The sequence below is a fragment of the Lichtheimia ornata genome, assembly GCF_029851405.1.
Source record: "Lichtheimia ornata isolate CBS 291.66 chromosome Unknown scaffold00002, whole genome shotgun sequence".
Classification (NCBI taxonomy): Eukaryota; Fungi; Mucoromycota; class Mucoromycetes; order Mucorales; family Lichtheimiaceae; genus Lichtheimia; species Lichtheimia ornata.
Window position 1 is genome coordinate 498,357 of NW_026695322.1, and position 19,431 is coordinate 517,787.

Genomic DNA, 19,431 nt, shown 5'->3' on the forward strand with positions numbered 1-19,431 from the left:
TTGTACTTCGTTCAGTTACGTATTGCTCCTCTTTGGGTAACTCAGCTAAAAGTCAGGACTTCAGGGACAATGCATGACAGGTACGCAACCCTCCTTTATGTCATACATTGGCAGCTAATAGCCACTTTTGTGCATTCCCAACTTTTGTGCATTCTATTGTAGGTGGATGATGCTCCTGCTCCTAGACATTCATTTCCATGATTAAAGTAGGTTGATCCGAGCTGATTTGGTTGAGTTACCTTTCACACACAAGATTACATCAGTTGAGCTACATCAGGCGGTACTCCTATGTCCAGAGTGATGTAATCTCTCTTTGACCGTAGCTCAGTCAAATCAGCTCGGATCAACCTACTTTAATCATGGAAATGAATATCTGGAGCAGGGGCATCGTTCCCATGCAGTGGATCTCGCAACAATGATGATCGGATAAAAGTGGCCGTTAGCAAGCAATACATGCCTGTTCCTAGATGATCCATAAAGTAATTATACATTGACCCTTTCATCCATGCAAACGTAGCTGTGTTACACAACACGACCCTCTGCATCTTTTGCTCTGTCAGGGTCCAGCTATTTTACATTAAACAAAGACCACTTCTCATATAGCATCACGCTTACAAACATAAAGGTGCCTGTATCTCCAAACTTTACAATGAAACGTGGGGTTTTTATTAGAGCAATGGGCTCGGCTTGGCCAACAGCACCTTGTGTGAAAGTTTCACGTTCAATCTCGCAAACAGCCCAAAAAATATTTTTTGGTCGTCGTCGTCGAAGGGGTCGACCCCTAGATCCAGTTTGGCTGGTGGCGACATTGCGAAATCTGGGATCGCCCACGATGAACTTCATACTTTGACACAAGATTCCTTTGACCCCGACAAGCACGTTGATCTACTAAAGAGCCCACGTTTCATTGTAAAGTTTGGAGATACAGGCACCTTTATGCTTGTAAGCGTGATGCTATATGAGAAGCGGTCTTTGTTTAATGTAAAGTAGTATGACTATAATAGAGCAAAAGATGCAAAGGGTCGTGTTTGTGTAACTTGAGTCATTCAGCACAGGCGATGCATGATTCTTGTACACTATTTAGGAATAGTTCAAAATGCCAGCTAATAACCTTAGTCCTCCCATTCTCCATTGTTGCCCAATCCAATGCATACGAACGATTGTCCTGCTCCAGCCCAGCATGCCCATCATTCAACTTTCTTGATCCGATGAGATTTGACTGAAAAATGCTCAAACACAGAACACCATCCGAGCATCAGAAGAATCAAATTGGTAAGTTATTTGTAAACTGCCGGCTAATAGCCCATTCCTTCCATTCACCTTTGTTGTCCAATCCAATGCACACGAACGATTGTCCTGCTCCAGCCCATCATCCCCATCCTTCAACTTTCATGATCCGAGAGGATTTGACTGAAAAACGCTCAAACACAGAAGTATCGCCCAATATGGGAAAAATCATTTTGCAAAGTTATTTGTAAACTGCCAGCTAATAGCCCATTCCTCCCATTCACCTTTGTTGTCCAGTCCATTGCATACGAACGATTGTCTTGCTCCAGCCCAGCATGCCCATCATTGAACTTTCATGATTCGAGCTAACCTGGTAGTAAGGTAGTAATGGCTGTTGTTGGATCATCATTGTCATGTAAAGTGTAAAATGACACACACGTCCTTTTGCTATATGTGAGGATCATTTCTTTTATTTACGTGTACCTATTGTCTACCGTGAGGTTGATGATGACGATGGGTGGATGGTGTGCGTATAGGGGTAATTGAGTGGCCTCAGTGTAATAGCTGTAGGGGATTTAAACTTGGGGGACGTAGCTCCACGACTTGAGACAGCGCTTCTTTCTCTTTCTCGCTCCTCTGCTTTTATTCCATTCACGACATCTCGATCAAGGTAATGTATTATAAAAAAGTGCTCTTGTTGGCTGTGAGGTGTTAATGTAGTTCTTAACATGCATTGTCAGGGAGTGAGTGTGTCCAAGTGCTGAGGAATGAGCGTGGTTGGTGGTTGGTGGTTGCCATGGCGATCGTTGCTTCCTCTTGTTCGTTGCTATTCCCGCTCTATGCTTGGTGTCAACAGGTACATTCAAAGTCCAATGTTGCAGCCGAATCGGTTCCATTGACGTGTTAGCTTGTATAGAGAGCAAGTTTGGTTTCAAGGCGTTGGCTGGTTTGGCGTTTTGTTTCGGCTCAACAACACTACTACACCATGGTTTTCCAGTTTCCAGTAACCAAGAACAAAGGGTCTTTATGTATATGGAAAAGGCAAGTGCAATGAAACAAACAATGAAAAGGGTGCTTATTGTATATGTTTGCTAATAATGAACTGAATAGGTCTTTGATCAAGCAATTCAACTTTAGCCATCATCATCATCTCCTTGCGTTCGACTCCTTTGGGCCATTTGACAGCAATACTCTTCGTGATACTGTACTTCTTTTGCCGATGTCTCATTGAGCCCGTGCCTCTTCCTCCTGCTACTGCTATTGCTATTGCTACTGCTGCTGCTTCCACTTCTTCCTCTGTCTCTTGTTCTTCTTCGTCTTCCTCCTCCTCGTTGTCTACCTACCTCGATTTTGGTACCTCCCGCCAAGCATGATCGTCTCACACTCGATGATATCAACCCTCTTTCTTTTTCCTCAATGGGAAGCGGTGACGACGACGGTGGTGGTGAAATTGAAATGAAGATCTTTGGTGTATGTTGAAGGATAAGGACACCATGTGACATACAAAAAGTCACCTTTCAAGTGGCAGGTGGATTCATCAGCTGCAGGTTTCCATCACTTCGACTCAGTACTACTCCAAGATGCTTGACCACTTCATCAGTTTGATCCATTTCCATCACTTCGACTCAGTATTACTCCACATGCTTGACCACTTTACTGTATCAGTTCGATCAATCACGACAACAATTCTCACGCCCACTCACATATAAACAACGCTGTTGTCACCAACACCATCATACCTCGTTTCTTTCCACTTGTATTCATATCATCATCAATGACCTTTGGTAAGTCTCAAGGATAGTCCTTTATGTGATGGCCAAAATGAGGGTACTCATGCATTCATCTATATAGCTCACCTCATTGCTTTTCCGCTTGAAGTGCTCATTGGTGCCTAAAAACATTTGGCTGTATTCCTTGATGGATCCTTTGTGGTAGGCACATTTGTAGGCAAAAGGCAACCTCAGTCTGATGGGAAACTTGGGACTCCTTTGTAGGTATAATAATAAATACATGCCTTGGGCGGTGCCAAACGCAAGAAAGAAGAGTAACCCGATTTGGTGGAGCTTTTTGGTATGTAATTTGAGAAGAATAGCAGTACAACATCATCATCTAATTCACTTTTGATTTGCCAACACGTTAGGTGCGGGGAAGCAAGTTGATGAAGAGGATCAAGGCTAAAGCTACAGGGGTGAACGTTAAGTTCGTATATGTACGCACCCTCAAGATGGATAGCGCGTTCCAAAAGATAGAGCAGTTCAGCGCCCACAAACTACTACTCAACAGTCTCCTGTGCATGTACAAGTTGCAAGTCCGTCTCCAACTGGTTCGTCACTTGAAGAACGTCGTGCAAGACGTGCAGCCAAATCTTCGTCATCAGTAGCATCCTTGATGTACTGATCAAGCTAATGCAAAGGTTGGTATATATGGATACCCAAACAAAAGAAAGTATATATCTGTATTAATCAACTGCATTATAGTTATCGGTGTCACTGCTTCTGATACGAGCAGCCCTGCACATACAACGATAGGTACATGTGTACATGTTGTCACGCTTCATGACGGTTCAAATCCCATACTCACATGTATGTTACGTTTACGATCAATGGATGCCACAGAGAAGGACTTGGCCAGGAAATATGAAGAAGAGTGCAGAAAGCGAACATACAACACCCTACCAAGAAACGTAACAAATGAACGAGTAGGTCATCCAAGGTTGAACGAATGAAAGGCCATTTACTAATAAGGGGTCTTTTTTCCAGGGACGGTTGCATCGCTGTGATCTATGCAACAAATCATACCATATACCCTATATGCTGATTGCGCACAACGTGCGAGAACACGGGGTAAGCGACCAGCTCGTCTATCCTGAATTGAAACTAACTTATCACACCACCATCAGCACAAGGCAACGATACACCGTCCAAGGATCTCTATGGCGATACTGAATGCAATTAGGGAGAGGAGTGGAAATGCGATGAATGTGGTATGGTGCTATCAACAAAGACTATGTTGCGAGCACACAAGTTCAACATTCATGTAAGTGCTATTTCCAGTGATCGCATTGATTCATGCTCTGACAGCTTTTATGTAGTCTGGCGAGATACCTTGTGAGCAATGTAACGAAACATTCGAGAACTACCGCACTTATTACCCCCACAAAGTTGTAATGCATCAGGTAAGTAATATATCCCATCGATATGGACCATGGACTAAATTGGTGTCTATATCTAGTGTGAAGAAATCGAATGTCCTTGGGAGCATTGCTATGAGACGTTTACCACAAAGAAGAAGTTTTACCATCATATTCACAACCACAATTGCGTAAGTATGTTCTACGTATATCTTGGTACTGCTTATTAACATCATTGATTCATACATAGGCCTAACACAAACTGGCCTGTCCAATGGATGGGTGCACTCGCCTATTTTCCGTCACGATCATCTAATGGACCACGTTGACACAAGACACAAGACACAACAATGCTTGCCATGGCTTTTTGTTTCTCATTGGATGATGTTTTAGAGAGGTACATGTTGGCTCTACGTGATACATCCACATCTTATATTCATTCGGCAATGTTATTTCTTCATCATCTTTGTTTGATAATCACCTACAGTATCTTGTCCTTGTATCGGCTTTCATTGAATAAATGTTGGGGTCAGCATCACTAGATATATGGGATGATGATTGCATCTACTATTATAAAATGCAAAAGACGAGTGTGTTATGCAAAGACAATCGTGTGGGAGTTCTAATGGTTGATTGAGCGAATTAAAACGTATTTCGAGTATGTTTATGCGTGTTACAGAAAGAAAAATTGAAAGCTGTTGACATCTTCATTGATATAACAACATAGCGCACCACATTTGTATTCTCGATCATGTGAGTGAGTTGCAAGGTTGAGGACTTATATCCAGGGTAGTGAACGCATGTAATAATAATGACTGGTAATGATGATGCTTATTCGAAACGCTAACTCCAGCACTTTCTTTTAAGCGCCATGTTGTAAACAATATACGATATCCATAAATCATGCGTTCCTAGACCTTGTACGTACGTTGTATGTACCCGTGCCACATTGTATCAGAGCTCACTCTTTCTTAAACGTAAATGATTAGGGCTTTCAATGGACTGCATTTGTAACAAGCACTATTGTTGGGTAGCAATACTATGGGTTTATTATCTTTCACATTACAAGCGTCTATTTAAAGATGTGTACAATCCTGAGAATTACCATTGCCTATCGTCTATCAGCATATACAATGATGTGGTGGTGATCCAATCTCTCTTCGCGACCTTCAAATTTCCATCCTCCCTTCCATTCCAAAAACCAACCACGTGAATCACATAGAATCAGTGAGCACCATTGTGTCATTGTATCCTTGGTTGCTGCCGTCATAAACATCTCCATCCATGATTGCAAGCTATTTGCTGTGCGTGCCTTGACTTCGATGCTCCAATACTATCCATGACAGCAAACCGCCTTCCATCAAAGATATGATGCCTCTCATCCACGCCATCCACGTCATCCAATCCATCATCATCCCCGGTCGTATCCATGTGATATGATCCATTCTTCATTTCAAGATTCCTCTTCGCTGCACTTGCTTGCATCCATTCATCGTAGCCATTGCAAGACCAAAACGCTGATAGAAAAAACTCTTGAGATCGCTTGCTGACATGTTTCCTCTCCATCCGGATGTTGGTCAATCACTTGCTTGGTCATTTTCTATTAGCTCAACCAGGTGAAGAATGCTTGTATTGGCCAGTAGTAGTTGATGGCTGATATGGCATCATCCATTGGAGCTCGTATCCAACAAAGCAAGTTGCTGCACGTAAACAAGGCTGCTTCTATACAATGACTACTTGCTGTTCACGTGAAAAGGCTGTAAGACAAGTTGCTGCAAGTAAAGAATTCTGTTGGAGACAATGGAGTGAAGCTGCTGGAACGAATGCTGTTACGTTCGGTTGAGCAAAGGAGTGTGCAAGAGCGTGTGCTGTAGTAGAGTGACAAGGCTTTGAACACCATACGAGTCAATGAAGAAAGACCTTGCTAATTGCAGCCACTGGAATGAATGCTGTTACGCTTGGTGTTGGTAGAGGAGTGCACAAGAGAAGGATGTAGTATCAATAATGCGAGTGCTGTAGTAGGATGCACACGTCATGGACTTGCCATTCAGTCAAAGACAATCGGATCAAGACAATCGTAGGATGGACATGATGGGTTGAACCAGGACAATCGTTCGCAGGTGGTAGTTGTATACTTGAATGGGGCAACAGTTGAGATTGGGAGGAAGAGGGAAGTGCTGAGAGTGGAAGAAGTGGAAATTAAATAGGTCGGGCACCTCTTGTTTAAATGCATGAACACTGTACATCAATCCTTGATATTGAGATCGCCCCTCTCGAACCTGAAACTTTCACACAAGATGCTCTTGGTCATGCTGATCAACATGGTCTTAAAAAAGACCTCATGTTTCATTAGAAAATATTGAATGGGAGGGTGCAATGTGGGTTTACTATGTAAGTCGGAAACGGAGGTCAGCCCCGGATTCATGATCTATGGATACAGTATGTATTATCTTGGGATTCCCCATTTCGAACCTGAAACTTTGTCAGAAGGTTCGCTGCAACATGCTGATCAACTTCATTCATTTAAAAACCATACACTTCATTAAGGGTGTCTTGAATGCGGGAGGGCCCAAACGGTGGATGATGGGCAACAAAAGAGCGGACGGCCCACCGCTCCGAAGTTGCTCACTTCCAACTTGAAAATTGGTCAGAAGGGTGCTCTCGAGCATCCTAATCAACTTTTTCTAATAAAAACTTCACGCTTCATTTGAAAATTTGGAATGGGAGCGTCCAAAAGTTTGAATGACGGAGACATTCGCAGGGTCTGCGATTCATTAATTTCATGTTCGCTGTTCCAGCGTAGCTCAGTCAAATCGGCTCGGATCAAGAAACTTGAATGATGGAAACGCTCGGCTGGAGTAGGAGAATCATTCACATGAAGTGGATTTTGCAACAACGCTGATTGTGAAAAAATGGCTGCTAGCGGGCAATATATGGACTATCGTGGATAGACAAAAGTATAATCCATCAATCCTTCCAGTCATGCAAGGTAGCTGAGTTACACAAAGAGGTCCCTCTGCATCTTTTGCTCTGCCAGGGTCCACCTACTTGACAATGAACGAACAAACTCAAACATGTCTTCCCAGAATTTAACCAAATCGCCTGATAAGGAAACAGGCACACAATATCGTCCACAACGGCTTTCGTATGCCAAGGTTACCAGCACTCATTCCTCAGCACGTACTCATTCCCCAACGCGGGATTCGTTGAAAGCAACAGCTCATGACAATTCTTTGCACTCGAATGTGTGGAAAGCCGGTGGCTCTCCTGCTTCCTGTACCAGCTTGTTCTTTGATTTCACGTCTCGTTCCGAAAATCGCTCCCAGCTTTTGTGCCATATAAACGAAAGCTTTCCCAACAATTGTGGTGTTCGCCTTCACTCGGATCATGCTCGCCGTATTGTTGAATTATTCATCGATGACTCCAACGTTTACCAGAAAGCTTGTACGTCAGGCCTTGTTTTCAAGGATGGTGTGCGTATCTTGCCTAGTGTACCTTTACCAGCTGATTCCCGTCTCATTCATCTTCGACTCAGCAACCTTCCTTTTACCTCTCGAGATAAGCTTACCGATGGAATTTATAAGGCTCTCTTACCCTTTGGTGATGTTCTTGATTATGGTATTCTCCGTGATCATGACTCTAAGTTGTTCATGGGACACGGATATGCAACATTAAACGTTTCAGGTTCAAAACAATCATCATCGCTCACACACACGATTTCATGGCCTAACTCCGAAGACTGGTTTTATGCAACATGGGCTGAAATGCCGCTTCATTGCCTTCATTGCCACAAATCCGGTCATTCTATGTCCTCATGTCCTACCCACCCAAGCAGATATCGCCCCTGTTGGTCTTGCGGCCAAAATGGCCACCGTGCCGCTAAATGTCCCAATCGCCGCCCTATTGTTGTCAAGCCCATCAATGACCCACCAATGTCCCCATCGTCTTCTGTTTCCACTGCTGCCAGCCATTCCGATGTATCGATGCTTAGCACTGATTACTCACCCCTTGAAGCCCACAACGACATGATTATCAGTACTCATATTACAGAATCTTCCCCTGAAAAACCATCAGCCAAATCATCTAAGGCACCAACACCGCCCGAGTCCATCGATCGTATGTTGACGACTTTTCCCATGTCTGATGAAGCCAAGGAAATCATTCGATCTTTGCATCTATCAAGTTTTACCACCCTTTATTTTAAGCTTAAAAGTCGGGGTAAACTTTTTCCGTCTTCTGCCACTCCTTCCAATTCGTCGGGGAGTGTCTCTTCCATGAGACTTAATGATTCCAATTAGCTCGCTCCCACCCTTTGTCATCTCGTTCCCTCTCATGTATATCTCCTTATGATTATCAATTTGACCAATATTGTTTCGATTTTGGGGTGCCACTCACCGATGCACTCCCAATAAAACGAGGCTAACAACCTCCATATAAATACTTGACAATGAACAAAGACCACACTTCATATAGCATCACGCTTACAAACATAAAGGTGCCTGTATCTTCAAACTTTACAATGAAACTCGGGGTTTTTATTAGAGCAATGGGCTCGGCTTGGCCAACAGCACCTTGTGTGAAAGTTTCACGTTCAATGTCGCAACTAGCCCAAAAAATATTTTTTGGTCGTCGTCGTCGAAGAGGTCGACCCCATGTCTTCCGCGAATTCAATCAAATCGCCTGATAAGGAAACAGGCACCCAATCTAGTACACCACCTATATCTTATGCGAGAGCTGCTCGCGTTCAACGTCCTACTGCAATTCGAGAATCTTTGACCAGCAATGCACTTGACAAAACCACCCATTCCAATGTGTGGAAAGTTGGTGGATCCCCTGCTTCGTGCCCGAGTTTGTTTTTTGACTTCACTTCTCGCACCGAAAACCGTTCAACACTTCTTCGTCACATAAGTGAAAGCTATCCCGATAACTGTGGTGCACGTCTGCACTCAGATCATTCACGCCGTATTGTTGAGCTATTCATTGATGATTCATCCTTGTACGAAAAAGCCTGCAAAAATGGTCTTCACTTCTCTGATGGTTCTCGTATCTTACCCACTCGGCCTTTATCGGAAAACGCTCACATCATCAACATTCGTCTCAGCAACCTGCCATTCACATCTAGGGAAAAACTAGCAGATGGTATTCGACAAGCACTCGCACCCTTTGGTAAGATTCTAGATCATGGTATTCTTCGTGACCAGGACTCCCACTTGTTTATGGGACATGGTTACGCAACATTAAACGTTTCAGCCTCACTCGATTTCCTCCCACTCACACACACGATTGCTTGGCCCAACTCCGCCGACTTCTTTTATGCAACATGGGCTGAAATGCCATTACATTGTCTACACTGTCATCGTTCCGGTCACTCTATTTCATCATGTCCTAGTCATCCAAGTCGCAATCGTCTTTGCTGGTCATGTGGTCAACCAGGCCATCGTGCAGCAAAATGTTCTTATCATCGCACCCCAGCGCCAACCAACAACAAAGAACCACACGTGCCACCATCGCCTCCATCGCCCACACTTTCTTCTGCCCACAGCCACGACTCTGATGTTTCAATGCATTCTGATGACCTTTCCAATCGTGAAGCTCACAACGACCAGCTTATTGTCGACTTTATCCCACCTCAGCTCAATACTGACCCTAACGCCAAACCTATCACTGGTCGCCAACGCAGACTACTTAACCGCCTGTTCCCTATTTCCGACGAAGCAAGAACCATTACTGAAACACTGACCAGCGTATCTTATGACAGACTTTATGCTACACTTCGCCACAAGGGGAAAGCGTTCCCCTTTTCGTTCTCTTTTGCATCGGAAAGTGTCTCTTCTTCGAGTCACAATGATCCGGTTTGATCTATTTCTCTTCTCAGTTAGTCTTCTTTACTTTCACATTGCTGTATCATCTTTGGGGTATCACTCCTCGACATACTCCCAATAAAAAATCGAGGCAAATCAAGCCTCCCTATAACGAAGAGGTCGACCCCCAGATCCAGTTTGGCTGGTGGCGACATTGCGAAATCTGGGATTGGCAAGCTTGATCGTGAAACTTGCACACGAGGTCCGCTTCACCCCGCCGAGCAACACTGTTCTATTAAAGACCCCACGTTTGATTGTAAAGTTTAGAGATACAGGCACCTTTATGTTTTACCTATACTGTAAGGGTGATGCTATACGAAGGGTGGTCTTTGTTCGTGGTCAATCGCCTCACTCGTATCAGAGCCAAATATGCAGAAGGACTGTGGTGTCACAAAGCGAGAGCGCTGGTGACCTTGAAGCGTTAATCCTATTGGCGGAGAGTGCATTAAGAATCCTCTCCCTGCCTGCCTATAGTGAAATCCGCCTATGATAGCCCATATGGAATGGTTCATTCTTATGTATCAAAACACTCAAATGCTTTATAGGTCTTTATTATTCTAAAGCTTGGCTTTGGATGATACCATTTTTCTATCCTTGACATCTTTCGAAAGCTGCTCTTTAAGGATTCGACGTAAAATCTTCCCAGCCGCACTTCGTGGAATTGCCTCCGTAAATATCACACGATGAATCTTCTTATATGGTACCACTCTCTCTGCAAGGTATTGCTTGATACGTTGTTTAGTTTCTTCTGTGGACGGCACGTTTGGCATGAGCTTCACATAAGCGATCGGGATCTCGGAGGCTATCGCTTCATCATACATTCCAATGACTCCACAGTCGGCTACGTCAGGTGACTCTACCTGTTTCCTTTTCATGTAAGAAGGCGTGTTTGTCGGTTTCCAAGGTAGTGACGTGAACTTACCAAGATTGATTCCAACTCAACAGGTGCCACCTACGTATCATTTTCCTTGTCTTAGCACATGTCCTTAATTCACGTACTCTACCAGCATATACCTGAAATCCCTTGTACTTGATCAATTCCTTGATCCGATCCACGATCCACATATGGCCTTGCTGATCAATCACACCCACATCTCCTGTATGGTAAAAACCATCCTCATCAATGGAATTCCTTGTCGCCTCGGGATTGTTGATGTAGCCCTTTCAATGACAAATAAATAAATGCCCAAATCATGCAGCTGCATTTGGTAATCCCACCCTACTTACCATCATAATGTTTGGGCCTTTGAGCCATATCTCTCCTCGCTCACCAGTTCCAAGCGCTATACGAATAAACCATAGTGGAATGAGACGTTGGTCCTGTAAGATGTAATCACATCAATCATACCTTTGCCATCTTCATTGACGATCTTGCATTCCATATTAGGAGCCAAAAGTCCAACCGATCCTATACATAGATGAATTTAGTGAACCGGATTCAAAGAAACATGATCCGATGATTGTCCTTATACCTTGAGCAACATCGTCAATTGGCTCTGTGGTCGCCACGGGCGATGTTTCAGTGCTTCCATATGCCTGCTTCACGATGGTCGTAGGAAGACGTTCCTTCAAGAGCTCCACAAGCTCAGCACCAAGAGGTGCTGCTGCACTGTTGATCCATTTGAGAGAAGACAAATCATACTTTTGAGCAGCTGGATCTTTGGCGATTTGTAGCAAGACTGGAGGTACCATATAAGCAAACGGCACTCTCTTGGCTTCGATGAGAGCACACACTCGTTCCAATTCGTAGCGTTTGAGAACATACAACGTTGTACCAGTGTATATGGATGTATGCAGAATGTTGGATAGTGTCATAATGTGGAACATAGGAAGCATGATGATTGTGCTGTCTTTTTTGCTGTTGATAACTTTGCCATCGATTGCCAGGTATTGGAGGATGTTCACAGAGATGTTGGCATGCCTGAGTATATATCGGTATGTTTAATGCACGTGTTTTGTGTGTATATGAGCCCGTGTAACTTACGTAGTTATAACACCTTTACTTTGACCAGTGGTACCCGATGAAAAACAAAGGTATGCTGGCGTTGTCTTGGATTCCTCAGCTGTAAGCTTGGTAATCTCTCCTGTGCGCTTGCCCAGTAATACACGGAAGGATTGGCATCCCTTGATCCCGTGGGAACCAAGAACAAAGATACGAGATTGTGGTACACCAGCCTGGGAAGCTGCAGCAATCACTCGGTCAATATTGTCAGGATGGCCGATGATAACCTTGGCCTTGGTCAATGTCAACTGATGCAGGATTTCATGAACGGTGTAATTGGGATTGGCAGGGGAACTAGCACCGCCTGATGATAATATAGAAATAAGCAATAGAACGCAATGGATCTGATACACATACGCATTACCACCAACATACCTGCTGCAGCTGCTCCCAACAATGGAATTGGATACTCGTACTAATAAAAAGAAGCGTATCACACGTTAATGTAAATGCATGATGATCCTTTGATCGATAAATACTTACATCGTTTGGAGAGCATAGCAACAGGGTGTCGCCCTTTTTAAAGTCGCATTGATCCTGTAATCCTGCAGCAAACTGGAGAATACGTTGTCTGAGATCACCATACGTCAAGCAATCATTCGTAACAGCATCAACAAGCATGGGATGGTTGTCTGGGATCTTGTTTGGATTCCGAAAAAGGAACTCGATAACATTGCATTGAGGAATCTCTGTGAGTGGTGGATATGAAGAAGTGAAGATCATGCTGTGTTGTTGATAGCTACAAAAGATGAAGATACGATTTCAGTATTCATCGCGTGAAATAAAAAGGGGTGGGAGAAGTTGATTTTGGATGATGCTTACCCAATCCGACATGAGAGAGCTTAAATATTTCTGCCTTGATTTGCAATGCGGGAGAATTGGGCGTTCATTGAATCACCACATGCATCCGATTGACTAGCCATCTTCAGCTCCTAGAGAGAGCGTCCCATATACATTCCACGCATGATATGCCTTCCTTGAATGGTCTATATAATGAAAACGTTGCAAGTTAATAATAATGCAATCCATTATGAAGCAACCATTGTGATACGGAAGATCCATCCGAGCAAATAGGGTGGCCAACCGCATAATTCCCACAGTAAAAAAATCCGGATGATGTACCTGATCCTTGCATTCGTCACTCGCTTGATGCTGCTCTTATAGTAATCAAATGCCCCTCATGTATGTCATCGGATACATTGCACTTTGAATCCCATAGATTGTGGTGAAAGTTGACATCCCTAGCCAAATTGCCTGTACTTGTGTCACCATGCTGAAGCTGCCCATGTGTGTTGATACCCACTAACCATTCAAAGGGTAAAGTCGACAACCATATGGTTACTGGAAAAAGTTGGTTGACGAACCGAATACACGTGCAAGTTGCCAACAATAGATGTGCCCAAGCCGTTTCCTAGCAACAGCTTCACTCGCATGCCTTGACAAGAGTCTGTTGAATTCGCATTGTCGCATTGTAGTTTTCAGTTGTCAAGAATAGAGGATGAGGTGTCATTGTTGTTCCATTCCAAAACGCATCTCGCTGATAAAAAGACGTGCTTGGGAGAGTTGCCATCGGATCGTAAGCAAGCGGGTTGGCGCATCAGCGTAAGAGTAGTTCGATTTGAGTAAAGCAAATGTAGTGTGTTTTCAACAAGCGGGGTCAGGTGTGAAGGAAGAAAGAGCACATACCCATCCCATCTCATAAACAAATCCTCTATAATCCATCCACAAATGCACAACAATAAAAGAGTAATGGCTCGAGTAAAAAGGAAACCCGTGAATTTATTATCAATGTGGGAGAGATGCACATTCTTAGTGAGCGGCAGCAGCAGCGGCTCTGCGACGATCACGCTCTTCAGCAATGGTGAGCTTGACACCCTTGCCCTTGGGAAGAGAGATCCAGGGCTTGTTACCGGCACCAATGACGAAGACGTTAGAGATACGGGTAGCGAAGACACGGTCGAGAGAATCCTTGACGTGAACGATCTCGAAACCACCAATGTGCTTCTCACGGTGGGTGATGATACCAACACGACCAATGTTACGACCACCGGTAACCATGCAGACGTTGCCAACATCGAACTTGACAAAGTCAGTGATCTTGTTGTTCTCCAAATCGAAACGAACAGAGTCGTTGACCTTGATGGCGGGGTCGGGGTAACGCATGGTGCGGCCATCGTGGGTGACAGCGTAAGGGATACCCTTCTTGCCAATGGTGATCTTCTTGACACGGCAAAGCTTGTACTTGGCCTCCTCATCGGTGATGCGGTGGATAGCGAAGCGACCCTTGACATCATAGACAAGACGGAAGTTCTCACCAGTCTTCTCAATGGAGATCACATCCATGAAACCAGCAGGGAAAGTGGAGTCAGTGCGAACCTTGTGGTCAACCTTAACCAAACGCTGCATAAGGATAGCTTGGACTTCACGGCCGTTCAAAGCGTACTTGAGACGGTTACGCAAAAAGATGATCAAGGGCAAGCACTCACGAGTCTTGTGAGGACCAGCACTGGGCTTGGGAGCATAAGAACCTATACATCAATAATAGATTAGCAACCCTGATCGCATAGATGCCAACACAATAAAGCGTGCATTCTCTTCAACATACCCAAGAGCTTGTCAAGCATCCAGTGCTTGGGGGCATTCAAGCGCTTCATGTGCTTTTTCGGACCACGAGCCTAATGAACATATGCATTCGAGTTGAGTATCATCTGGTTGATGTAGAGTCGTTCATCCATCGCATATCCCTTTCATCCATCAATAACGAAATCGATTTTTGATGTATTTGATAAATGATGGATCGATGGATGACTTGGATGTTCTATGCATGTACATACCATTGTTGACTATCAAAGATGGAAGAGGAGGAGCATCTGAACTGCCTTGTTCCCAAATTTTAATCAGCTTGCGGCTGCCAAACTCAGTTGGCGGAGCACCACTGTGATGTGTACCTGCTATCACACCCAACCGACCGCATGTGGCTTTTTGTCTCATATTCACCGAAAGATGATCCACCATCATTGTTGTCTTTTGCCTGCCTCACAATGTTGTCATGGTTACATGCTACAAACTTGTATTTGTATTTCTACCATGAACGCCACAATCAGGTTTATTTGAGCAACCCCCAATCCATTCCCTTGCTTTTCTTGTAAAGCATATTGATGCCATGATTTGCAGCTCATGCATCTCCTTTGACATCCCTCATCAACCTAAAGATAATCATATAGCACAATGTTACTTCTTGTGCTACCAGCACATACATTTCTAGAAAACAAACAGCAAACAAATTGCATTCCTCTACACTAACGGATGATGGCAAACATTTGCTATGATTTCAATGTGAGCTTATGTCAACAATTGGAATATTCTTGAGCATATTTGACCGAGGGGTGAAAAGGTGTCATATACACAGCTTTGATGCGACTCTGATCTATCTTTCTTTTTCCTCTCGACTTTGCTTCCCACTGTGTGGACCCAGCCAAACGACGACAAGAATAATAAATCATCATGGCCACCCTGCAAAGTGTGCAGCAGCACCAGCAGCACCCACAAAGCGGGGATGTGCCAAACAAGACAATAGAAGCCTCCTCCCCACGCGATTCAAAAGTTCACAAGGCATTAGCAGTATCAGCAGTGCCATCCTTGATAGCATCCGCCAAAGTATTATCCAACACAGCCAATGTCATTCGCAACAGCCTCGGCTTAGCACCTCTTTCTCCATCAGCTAAAAACAACAAATCAGTCATCCGAATACGTTTGAGCCGCCAAAGCTCCAACGAGACCTTTCATGATGCATCCACTAAACCACTTCCACCTACACCCTCTGCAAGTAGTAGTGCTGAAGAAACGGTTACGACCATCGAAAGCAGTATCACTGAACATGCATCTGAACATTTACAGCCGCTTCCACAACCACAACCACAGCCTACCACGACCAATGCAAATAATGACACCACAAAGTACCCCATGACCGTTCATTCACTTTTGCAGCTGTATGATTATGCAGCAACATTGTCTGATGTTGAAGACCAGCTGCAACACGTGCAATACATTATCACTGCCATAGAAGGACTACCCGAAATCAATGGTGACGATGACAAGAGAAACCTAAAGAAGCTGCAAGCGTGTACAAGATGGTTGCTGAAACGACTTGCCTCATCACGTGGCTATGCAAAACCAGGCTATGCACCAGCACAACTCTACCTTGGCAATTGCTATGGTGAAGGGAAATGTGGATTTGAGGCTAACGCTGGTAAGGCGTTTCAATGCTATTGGATGGGATCAAAACAAAACCACGCCGAATGTATGTATCGTGTGGCCGTGTGTTACGAATTTGGTGCAGGAACACGATTGGATGTCATGCAAGCAGCCCATTATCTACGCAAAGCTGCAAGAACAGGATTTTTACCAGCCATGTACAAATTGGGGATGATATTGATCCATCGAGAAACACCGCTTGATCGACGTCAAGGTATCTCATGGCTTAAACGTGCCATCCAACATGACAACAACACGACCCCTGCTGTACTTCATGCGCTCGCTTTGGCTTGTGAAACACCTGGCTATGCCCTTGTTCCTGATCCAGGCTATGCACTCGAGCTTTATCATCAAGCAGCTGCCTTTGGACATGCTCCTTCACAAGCACGTTTGGCCACTGCTTATGAAACAGGTGATCTTGGTTGCCCTGTGGATAACGATCAAGCCTTATTATGGGCTGAACAAGCTGCTGCTCAAGGTGATGCCGAAGCTGCCTTTTGTCTTTCACGTTGGTGTCTATCCCAAGACACAAATGATCAAGCCTATCAATGGGCTGAACAAGCAGCTTATGGTGGCAGTGCACGTGCCATGCTGGCCATGGCGTACTACAAAGAGTATGGCGTTGGTACCGAAAAGAATATCGAGGAATCAAGATTATGGCTTCATAGGGCAGCTGAACACAATGACGAGTTTGCTTTGGAGCGCATTCGGGAACTCAAGCAGCAAGAACGAGATCAAAATTCTCAACACCATCATCATTGCCACATTATGTAAAATCCAATTAGACGCTATAGCACACACACATACACACACACTTTTATGTTCAACACCCCATCCACTCGCATATCTTGTCATTGCATCTATTCTATAAATAAGCATCTTTTTTCATAATGTACATCTTGCGTGTTTCCATGGAAACAGTGTCGTCAAGGAATTGAGCGAGGAAAATTACCGGCTCGAATAAAAATGTGAGTTTGTTCAAATCGGTTGCATCCGCGTCGCATTTTTTCCACTTTTGTTCACCTGCATTCCACTCACGTATACACCAGCACGTACACACATCATCTAATACTTGATCTATCTTCAAGCTATGGATTCTCGACAAGCCAAATTTCCACGTTACATGGTGTTTTGTGTGGTTGCATCATGCATAGGATCATTTTCTAATGGTTGGACGATTGGATCTCCCAACATTCCGGGCGAGACAACTACGTCTTGTGAGCATGGTGCAGCCCACGTTAACAATCGATATCTTCCCGATTGCTTACCCATGGATTCATTACAATGGTAAGCATGAGGAAAGGTTGTCTTTTATTGGAGGTATAATAACGTGTACTACTATTGTGTGTAGGGGAATTGCCGTGTCCACTTTTTGCTTGGGTGGATTGGTAGCTAGCTTTTGCACGTCATTTTTCATGACCCGATTTGGGCGTGTGCGTACCATCATGTATACCAATATTGGCTGGATCATCGGCTCTATATTGATGGCATTTTCCGTATCCCCCGTTATGTTTGCTGTCGGCCGTTTTTGTTCAGGTGCATCGTGTGGCATGAATTCAGTGGCCACACCTACCTACAATGGAGAAATTGCAACCATCCAAGGACGTGGTACCATGGGTACCTTGAATCAGTAAGTAAAGACGCCACCTTGTAAAGGGTAAAAAAAAGAAACCTCCTTTCTCAACATTTTATTGTACATAGATTGCTCATTGTGATTGGGATTTTGTTATCCAATTTGGTGGGGCTGGCATTCAACTCGGTACCCTTATGGCGAGTCAGCTATGGCTTGGTGATTGTCCCTGCTTTATTACAAATGAGCGTGATGGGATTGTGCGTCGAGTCACCACGATACCTGGTGTCACAAAATGATTTGCAGGGTGCACAAGCATCATTACAAAAGTTACGTGGTGCAAATTACGACGTGAGTTACGAGTTGAATGACATTATCGAAGGACAACAACAGCACCAAGAACCTGGTAGAAAGGAACAAGAAGCCATGGCTGCTGCTGCTGCACCACGACATAGCATCGAAACGGATGGTGGTGGTGATGTTAATGTTTTGGAGAAGCGTATTGCTGTATTGAGCGAAGAAGGCAATGGCAGCAAAGGCGCTTATGGCTTTGCGGATTTGTGGACCGATCCGGTGGTGCGACGTATCACGTTATTGGTGGTAACGCTTCATGCTGTGCAACAATTTTCGGCTGTCAATGGCGTCATGTACTACTCGACCATCATCTTCCAGCAAACCTTTGACAGCCGCATTTCGACTTATATGGCTATTAGCACATCAGCTGTAAACTTGTTGGTCACCTTGCTTTCGGTTTACTTGATCGATCGTGCAGGCCGTAAAGTATTACTCGTAACGGCTCAAGCGGGTGGGTGCGTATCAGCTGCTTTACTTGCTGTTGCAGGCCATTTACAATTACCAGCCTTACTTGTCACCTCTGTTTTCCTTTTCGTTACTTCCTTTGCCATTGGTCTAGGCCCCATCCCTTGGTTATTGACATCGGAATTATCACCTACACATGCTGCATCCGCCATGACTTCATTGGCCACGGCTGTCAATTGGGGAGCTAATTTCTTGGTGGCGCTCGTATTTCCTGGTCTCATGGATAGATTACATTCAACATCATTCATTATCTTTGGTGCCATCCTCTTTGTGTCCACTATCTTTACGCTCTATTGTGTTCCCGAAACAAAGGGCAAGTCCATTGAACAAATCAATGCCATGTTTGAACGTGCCATCCGTGCTCGTGATGCACCTGAAGAAGCCTTCCATGACCGAGTCAGATAATTGATCCCTTCCTCATACATATATACATATCCCTCCCTCTCCCATTCATCATGTGATATCAGCACTGTACATAGCATCGATAGATTATTTAGTAATACAATACAGAGCAGAAGAATATATATACATGTTACTATGATCGATGATAATATCCTGGATTCCCATC

At 44.2% G+C, this 19,431-nt stretch overlaps 7 protein-coding genes across 7 annotated transcripts; 5 read left to right on the plus strand and 2 right to left on the minus strand.

The window, feature by feature from the left end:
• Positions 1–4,233: 4,233 nt before the first annotated feature.
• Positions 4,234–4,613, plus strand: O0I10_000672 (uncharacterized protein; the record flags this gene model as incomplete). Its single annotated transcript, XM_058480781.1, has 4 exons — positions 4,234–4,263; positions 4,319–4,402; positions 4,459–4,548; positions 4,608–4,613. The coding sequence occupies 4 exons, from the start codon at positions 4,234–4,236 to the stop codon at positions 4,611–4,613; spliced, it is 210 nt and encodes a 69-aa protein (XP_058348345.1).
• A 2,818-nt stretch (positions 4,614–7,431) lies between these two features.
• O0I10_000673 (uncharacterized protein) lies at positions 7,432–8,655 on the plus strand (the record flags this gene model as incomplete). Its single annotated transcript, XM_058480782.1, has 1 exon — positions 7,432–8,655. The coding sequence occupies one exon, from the start codon at positions 7,432–7,434 to the stop codon at positions 8,653–8,655; it is 1,224 nt and encodes a 407-aa protein (XP_058348346.1).
• Positions 8,656–9,009: 354 nt separating this feature from the next.
• On the plus strand, positions 9,010–10,215 carry O0I10_000674 (uncharacterized protein; the record flags this gene model as incomplete). The annotated part of the gene is made up of 1 exon (XM_058480783.1): positions 9,010–10,215. The coding sequence occupies one exon, from the start codon at positions 9,010–9,012 to the stop codon at positions 10,213–10,215; it is 1,206 nt and encodes a 401-aa protein (XP_058348347.1).
• Positions 10,216–10,775: 560 nt separating this feature from the next.
• On the minus strand, positions 10,776–12,943 carry O0I10_000675 (uncharacterized protein; the record flags this gene model as incomplete). The annotated part of the gene is made up of 9 exons (XM_058480784.1): positions 10,776–11,078; positions 11,141–11,170; positions 11,233–11,379; positions 11,446–11,501; positions 11,567–11,626; positions 11,691–12,139; positions 12,203–12,524; positions 12,596–12,635; positions 12,704–12,943. The coding sequence occupies 9 exons, from the start codon at positions 12,941–12,943 to the stop codon at positions 10,776–10,778; spliced, it is 1,647 nt and encodes a 548-aa protein (XP_058348348.1).
• A 1,086-nt stretch (positions 12,944–14,029) lies between these two features.
• On the minus strand, positions 14,030–14,874 carry O0I10_000676 (40S ribosomal protein S4; the record flags this gene model as incomplete). Its single annotated transcript, XM_058480785.1, has 2 exons — positions 14,030–14,748; positions 14,826–14,874. 2 exons carry the CDS (start codon positions 14,872–14,874, stop codon positions 14,030–14,032), a joined length of 768 nt encoding a protein of 255 aa, XP_058348349.1.
• Positions 14,875–15,724: 850 nt separating this feature from the next.
• O0I10_000677 (uncharacterized protein) lies at positions 15,725–17,248 on the plus strand (the record flags this gene model as incomplete). Its single annotated transcript, XM_058480786.1, has 1 exon — positions 15,725–17,248. The coding sequence occupies one exon, from the start codon at positions 15,725–15,727 to the stop codon at positions 17,246–17,248; it is 1,524 nt and encodes a 507-aa protein (XP_058348350.1).
• Positions 17,249–17,564: 316 nt separating this feature from the next.
• On the plus strand, positions 17,565–19,268 carry O0I10_000678 (uncharacterized protein; the record flags this gene model as incomplete). The annotated part of the gene is made up of 3 exons (XM_058480787.1): positions 17,565–17,761; positions 17,826–18,104; positions 18,176–19,268. The coding sequence occupies 3 exons, from the start codon at positions 17,565–17,567 to the stop codon at positions 19,266–19,268; spliced, it is 1,569 nt and encodes a 522-aa protein (XP_058348351.1).
• Between the last annotated feature and the right edge of the window lie 163 nt (positions 19,269–19,431).